General features: G+C 38.2%; 1 protein-coding gene across 1 annotated transcript in view; it reads right to left on the bottom strand.

The window, feature by feature from the left end:
* LOC109396829 (proteasome subunit alpha type-2-like) overlaps positions 1 to 7,107 on the bottom strand; it is an 18,392-nt gene extending 11,285 nt beyond the window's left edge. The window contains exons 1-4 of the mRNA XM_019668982.1: positions 6,998 to 7,107; positions 2,443 to 2,519; positions 1,617 to 1,749; positions 67 to 189 (exon numbers count right to left, since the gene is read on the bottom strand). Of these exons, the coding sequence (XP_019524527.1) occupies positions 67 to 189; positions 1,617 to 1,749; positions 2,443 to 2,519; positions 6,998 to 7,038 (374 nt within the window). The 5' untranslated portion in view covers positions 7,039 to 7,107. The remainder of the gene's footprint in view (positions 1 to 66; positions 190 to 1,616; positions 1,750 to 2,442; positions 2,520 to 6,997) is intronic.
* Positions 7,108 to 7,148: the final 41 nt, after the last annotated feature.

Below are 7,148 nucleotides of genomic sequence, written 5' to 3'. Positions count from 1 at the left end.
TAACTACTCTTCAAAAATTATTTTTTTCCAATTCATGACACAGTTCAAGCAATAAAATCAACTTACCCTGATTGGGTATATTCTTGCATCACAGAAGCTACTCTCTGTACCAGCTGGGCTGTGGGAATGGGCTCTTGGTAAACAAGATAGTATTGCTGAGCCAGTTTCCGAGCTCGGTGCACAAGCACTCTAGCAAACAAGAAGTGAGAATTAAAATTACGATGCTCTACCACCTCAGTACTCCTTCTCCTTCCATAGGCATACTACTATAGCACACGTTTTACATGTGCTTTTTTAACAGTGGCTGTCAGCTCAAAGCCAGTCTTGTTCTTACATGATTACAGTTAACACACAAGAAAATATCAGAGCATCACAGAGGAGTTGAGCCACAGGAGATAGATAAGGACAAGGCAAGAAAAAAATTAGAAACTAAGGGGTACCAGTCAGCTTAACAGTAACAGATTCAGTTACACAATGAGAGTTTTATCTCCCTCCTAGGCTTCAAGATTGTGCCTCTCACACCAACAGCAGTCACCCTATTGTTTTATATCTCAGTCGCACACACACACACACACACACACACACACACACACATCTCAAGCATTTTTTTCCTCATTCTGCCTCAATCTTTCCCACAGACTACACTTGAAAGAGTTCCCTTCATAGATTAAGGAACAGCAAGAAACTACTTATAACTTAAAAATGTAAAATTTGTCAAAAGAATAAACTACATAACAATCAAACATATCAGCATGTCAAACAGGACGTACCTTTACCTGCTCAGGTACTACTGATCTGAACCATGCACATTATCCCTGGCACAGTGCTCAGGTCCTGCCCCCTTAGTTTATCCTGTCCGTGGTAGCACACCACAGCATCCCTCCTATACAGCAGTCACAGGATACACTGTAGTGAAGCCTGATCACATTTCAGTGACACTATTGCTCTGAAACTTCTTAAAGTGAAATTCTGGCTCTACCAATCTTGTTCCATACAAAATCAAGACTGAAGTAATAATACTCCTTTTCTTGTTAAATGACCAACACAGCAAGCTGTCTGTCTCTTTCAACTTGCTGGTACCCTGATATAACAGGATTGCTCTCTCTCTTCCTGGGAAATATCAAAGCAATGAACAGATGAACATCGGATCCTGAATGGCTGCCATATGCAGCAACTTTCAGTGGACTTTGAGAATTATGCCCCTTTACTAAAAACAAATAAATATGAAGTGATGCTTTCTTTTGCTACCTGATGAGTTTTTAAATATAGTTTATTATACCTGTTACAACTTGTATTGCTTTTGTTTTTAAAATGCATTAGAGAACAGCAAAGCCCTTGAAGCCTAGCCCTTGGATGGCAGAAGAGGGCCTGAGCTCGGAAATACTGTATGTGTCTCCTCTTTTACACCCAAGTGGCACTGAATATCTTCCTTAAAGTAACCCTCAGTCTGTCGTGTACAGAAAAACTAAATTCAGCTGCCAGTGATGCTACTGCTACACAAAACAAAAATAGGGAGTTGGGAGGTTAAAGGAAAAACATTCCTTCACTTTTCTCCTCAAATATAGATTATGAGCAATTCATGAAATGGTGAGAAAACAACCAACAGTATAACGTACCTGTAATCTGGGCCCATGCCACTATACACCAAGCCTATATGTTTGGTAATTGGTTCCACTTTATGTACACTTCGCTCATCATACAGAATGGATTTCTGTTTCTTCTCAGTTGCTAATACTACACCATTTGAAGCTTTAAAAAAAAAAAAAAGACCTTTAAATGTTTAATCATTTAAAGACTGTTTCAACACTTTTCTAATTATGGCTACATTTCACCCATCTCCTCTTACTTATAAAACTTTTTCTTCTGGATTTCTATATTAAAATCACTTAAGAAGCAGTAAATCAATTTTTTTCTTACTGGTCATCTATACGCACTGAGAAATCCCTATAACTAAAGGTGTTACACAACTTTTCTTAAAGTACTTCAGGATACCTTAGAGTCCATATGTTTTAAAATAATGAAATTCTGCCTACTTGGCATACTATGCTTATAATCTAAAATTCGAAATCAATGATAGAGACTTTTTTTAAAAGGGTATCTTTAGAGTAAGTTTTATAATTAACTTTTTCTAAATTACAGAAAGGATAAAAACTACCAGAGAACAGTGATATGTAATCAATGGAAAAATAAAAGAATACTGAGTTATCTGAATGGGAAAGACTATAGATTATCACAATAGATAGAAGTGCTATATTTGTTCTGAAAAAAATTAAATCACTTTCTTAGGCTTTTTACTTTCTTTAAACCTCAGAATACTGTAATTTAACAATAAAATTGTTAAAAAGGATGCTGCTACAGCTATTTATAAATTAAATTCTAATTAATTTCACAAGAATATTAGGATAACTATTAACAGGCATTAGAAATGAAGCATTTAATTACCTTTAATTCCCACTGAAGGGGCTCCTCCAGCTACAGCAGCCAAAGCATATTCAATCTGGACAAGTTTACCAGACGGGCTTAAAAACAAAGAAAGATATTTGCTAAATTCACACATCCTCAAATATTATAGAAACATCTTGAGAAAGGGCAGATATGTAGGTCAAATCCATTAACCAAAAACAAAGAAACAGCTGGCCTTTGAAATTTACCATCAAGTTGTACAGAAAGTACGTTTACCAGGCAATTTGAACATATTCATAGTGAAGCACTAATCTCTTTCCTTTGGTTGTTTTTATCTGGTCTGCCACTTAAAGCAGTATTACTGTTGCCTTTCAGCACTTACCTTAGCCCTGTGACTTTGGGCAAGTTATTTAACCTGTTTCTCAGTTTTCTCATCTGTAAAATGGGGATAACAGTTCTGTAGCAGTTACCTGTGAAGATTCTATTCCTGGTACAAAATCAGCAGCAAGTAAACACCAAAATAGTAATGTTATTAAAAACATGTACGAGATCTGACAATTACTGGTAAGTTCGCAAACTCATCCTAAAAAGTGCTACATACTTCATTGCTGAATATCACTACGGTCATCTTTGATGTACTTCCCTTGGGAAGCTATGCACAGACTCCAGTGCCTAGTCCACCCTTCAAAGCAATTTTGGAACTCTTTTTCTGGAATGGCCATCAGAGCTGTTGTTGTATTACCCTTGATGTCCTGAATGTCATTAAAATGTCTTCCTTTCAATATCTCCTTTATCTTCAGGAAAAGAAAGAAGTCACTGGGGGCCAGATCAGGTGAGTAGGGTGGGTGTTCCAATACAGTTATTTGTTTACTGGCTAAAAACTCCCTCATAGCCAGTGAGCTGGTGTGTTGTCGTGATGCAAGAGCCATAAATTGTTGGCAAAAAGTTCAGGACATCTATCGTTTTCATGCAGCCTTTTCAGCACTTCCAAATAGTAAACTTGGTTCACTGTTTGTTCAGTTGGTACAAATTCATAATGAATAATCCCTCTGATATCAAAAAAGGTTAGCAACATCGTTGCAACAAGTTCACGAATTTAATTGTCCGACCTCCAATGTGTCTACTATTAATAAATACCAAACAATACCATATATTTCACGTGGAGTTTTACATTTTAGAAAGGAGACATGGCTAAGATGTTAAGACCTAAATATCAATCACAACAAAGTACTTTCTATAGAATATAAAACTATTTCTAGAAATCATGAGCTGGTAATACTTAACACTTCTAGTTCCATGGGTTTGGTAGCTAAATACTAGCCTCCAGATGGGTTTTTAGGTCATACTTTATTTCCATCTAGTTGTTGAGTTACAACAGGGATAGGCAAACCGTGGCTAGCAAGCCACATGTGGCTCTTTGGGTACGCTGTGTCTCAAAAGTTTGCCGACCCCTGGAAGAGCCAATCCCGACCCTCACAAAAATTTAAAAATTATTCGAGCGCCATAATGTATTTTTACATTATCACCATTATGTGAATAATATCCTTTAAAAATTTTACAAATGAAACTATGATAGTTTTATTTTCATTTTCAATTTTACTTCAGAGCCACAGTTCACGAGCTGCAGTTTGCTGACCCCTGGCAGCTATTCCGTCTCAAAAGTTTGCCGATCCCCGAGTTAGAATCATCGTAAATGTCACTGACCACCCTTCTTCTTTTATAGATAAAGTCCTTGAGTGATAACAATTTGTCCAAAGTGACACAGCTAGGTCCCTATCTCCAGTCTACTACTGAAAAGATAATCTTGAGTTTCAAAAGGTCATCTGTTTTATCTTCATAAAATTATAAATACTGTCACTCAAATCTCAACTCGCATCATCCCACCTTGCTCCAGACACACAGGCTACTCTTAGAATTCAAACACCCCTTGACAACATAATCCCTCTGTTGGGAATGCTGTCACCATTGCCTAGTGAACTCTTTCCTCGTCACCTTTCAATCCTTAGTAGAAATGTCATGTCCTCAGGGAAGTTGCCCTGACCACCCAGACTAAGTTGAATCCCATACATTCATGCCTATGGTGTCCTATACTTTCTCTTTGGCCAAAGTTCACCATCAAACTTTAATTATGTTTTACAATATTTTTCTTCCTCAACAAAGTGTAAGTTCTGTTCAGTTAGTATTCCAACACAGAAGTACATAATCATTTCGCTGATAGAGACACATCTAGACTTATTTAAGAAATAAGCCTAGGGTGGTAGTTTAAAGACTCTTAAATGACAAAATTTGCTGATTTGAACAGAATAACCATTAATAGGGATTTAAATTAAAAACTTAAGCTGTGCTTGTTTTCCTTTAATGGTCATTATTTCAATAATCATATCATAACATCCATCCAGCTTTCAACTATTGTTCAATACCTAGTTCAAATACCTCTGGGGAACATGTTAAAGGCTCAGGTCAACTTAAAGTTACCTCTTCTGGGTTCCTATAATCACCATCACCTGCATACACACATTTATCGTTGCATCTTTCTGTATAAAAACTCACTAATCTGTGAGCTCACTGAGCAATCAATCAATCTTTGTATTCATTCATGCCACTACCCCCTTCCAAAGCACCAGGATCCCTATCTGGGATAATTGAAATAACCTTCTAACTAGTATTCCTCTTCCACCCTTACTTCCATCACCCCCAGCAAGAGTTACTTTTGTACCATGTTACCCTCGACTTAAATCCTATAATAGCTTCTTAGTTCATGTAAAATAAAAACTCCTTACTCTGGCCTACAAGGCCCTAAAAGACTGGACTTGACCCACACCCACTCTGCTATATCTAGCAAACTGGCCTTATATCAAATTCCTTTAAGAGTTCAAGATCTTTCCAAACTTTAGGACTTTCATACCTGCTCTTCTCTCTATCCACAACTCTCTCTACCCCTAAATCTTCAAGTAGTTGGCTCCCTTCCATCTGCCAATCTCAAAAATCACCAAGCACTGGCCTTTCCTGACTGTGACTATCCAATCTAAAGTTATGTTCCTTTTTTCACCTTTTTATAAAAAATCCTAAGGGAAAAACATTTTTCAGAATGCAACTGTAGGCACCAATTTGTTTACTTATTCATTTACTGTCAATATCCCCAACTGAATGTAATACACAAGAATACCTTTTCATCCTAAAGTATAGTCCCTTGTCACTTCCACCATTAATAGTGTAATTCTGATAGCACATTTTTAAAAATCTAAAACAGAGTTAATCTAAACATGTTTCTTAAAAAAAGTTTAAATAAAGATTCAGTCTCTGATGATATATGGTTATGTTTCAGCACAACTAGGATTACACTTTCTCAAAGAAAAGGACCAGGTTTACTTTGTTCACAGATATGAACAGTGACCACTTGGCAAATATTGTTCTTTATCACTGTAAGTGATGAGACCTTTAGTTACAGAATTAATTTCATTCAAAGGGTAAAAAAAAATATTCTCACTTAAATATTGAAAACTGTCAAGAGCAAGGAAAGCATTTTAGTATTTCAAGAAAACACCAAATAGTAATGAAAAGTGTATCAATTTTGTCATCAAAAAGAGCTCAGTTTGAATGTTAACTCTATCCTTCTATGACCTTGGACAAGTGATTTTACTTGTCCGAGCTGTGGTTAGCTCATCTGTGAGATGCTGAGATAACGTTTATCACACAAGGTAGTGGAAAGACATGAAGTAGGTTAAGTTGCACCCACACAGAAAGTACTCAACAAGTTAGATCCTCCCTGCCTTCAGCTGTCAGTAAGGAAAACATTTTAACTAAATGGGGCACTATTGATGGATACGAAAATGGTCAAACTGAATCCTTCCCTGGTCGATTTATTAAATCCTTAGGTGATGGTTTTCTTACATTAGGAACGACGATTAATCTCAACTGTATTTTGAAAAATATACTTAGTTTAATCCCTTGTTCTAAAATAGAAAAGCCTACAATCTTTTTAAAAGTAAACATATCCCGTTCTTCCCAAAACGGCCAAAACGCAAACGTAGCCTAGTAGTTTGGGGCCCACAACACTAGGTGACAGAAAGCTTAGCGCTTTCATTTTTAGTCCTTTAGCTTCCAGTACGGGCATCGAAGAAATCGAAAGACACTATTACCAAATGGAAACTAACTAAAGCTCAGACCAAACTGTAAAGTTGAGGCTTTACAAGAAAAAGGGGCTCCACAGATTTGAGCAAGATTCCGAGCTCCCGAGTCAGGTCTACCAGGGTCTGGAAGGAAATTCTGAGTTTTTAACGGGACACCCGGACACAGCTAATTCAAAACTGCCTTCTTCTCTTATCTCCAAAGCGAAAACAAATCCTTGGCTGAAGACTGTACCCGTCCGCAAACACAAGGTCCTCACGGACCGCCCGACCTGGGTCCCCGCGGCCTCCCGGAACCTCTGCTCCCCAAGCGGGCCCGCAAATGACTTTGCAAAGTCGCATTTCCATCCCCATTCCGTACTGTCCCCTCCGAAAGCGCCAATCCAGAGACCAGGACGTAAAACACCGGGTCGGCGAAGATCCTGCAGCCTTAGCTACTCGGAGGTTCTCGGGGACTCCTTCCATACCTGAATGTAGTCAGCGAAAAGCTGTAACCACGCTCCGCCATCTTTGCCCGGAGAGCCAAAGCACAGCCACACACCTGCGCAATGCGGTCAGCTGCTTTTCATTGCCCTCCCCCGCGCCTTTCTTTCTCTCCCTCTGATTGGAGCAGAGTCA

The sequence above is a fragment of the Hipposideros armiger genome, unplaced genomic scaffold (assembly GCF_001890085.2).
Source record: "Hipposideros armiger isolate ML-2016 unplaced genomic scaffold, ASM189008v1 scaffold_547, whole genome shotgun sequence".
In the NCBI taxonomy this organism is placed as follows: domain Eukaryota; kingdom Metazoa; phylum Chordata; class Mammalia; order Chiroptera; family Hipposideridae; genus Hipposideros; species Hipposideros armiger.
Note: the sequence above shows the minus strand (reverse complement) of the source record. Positions and strands in the feature narration are given on the sequence as shown.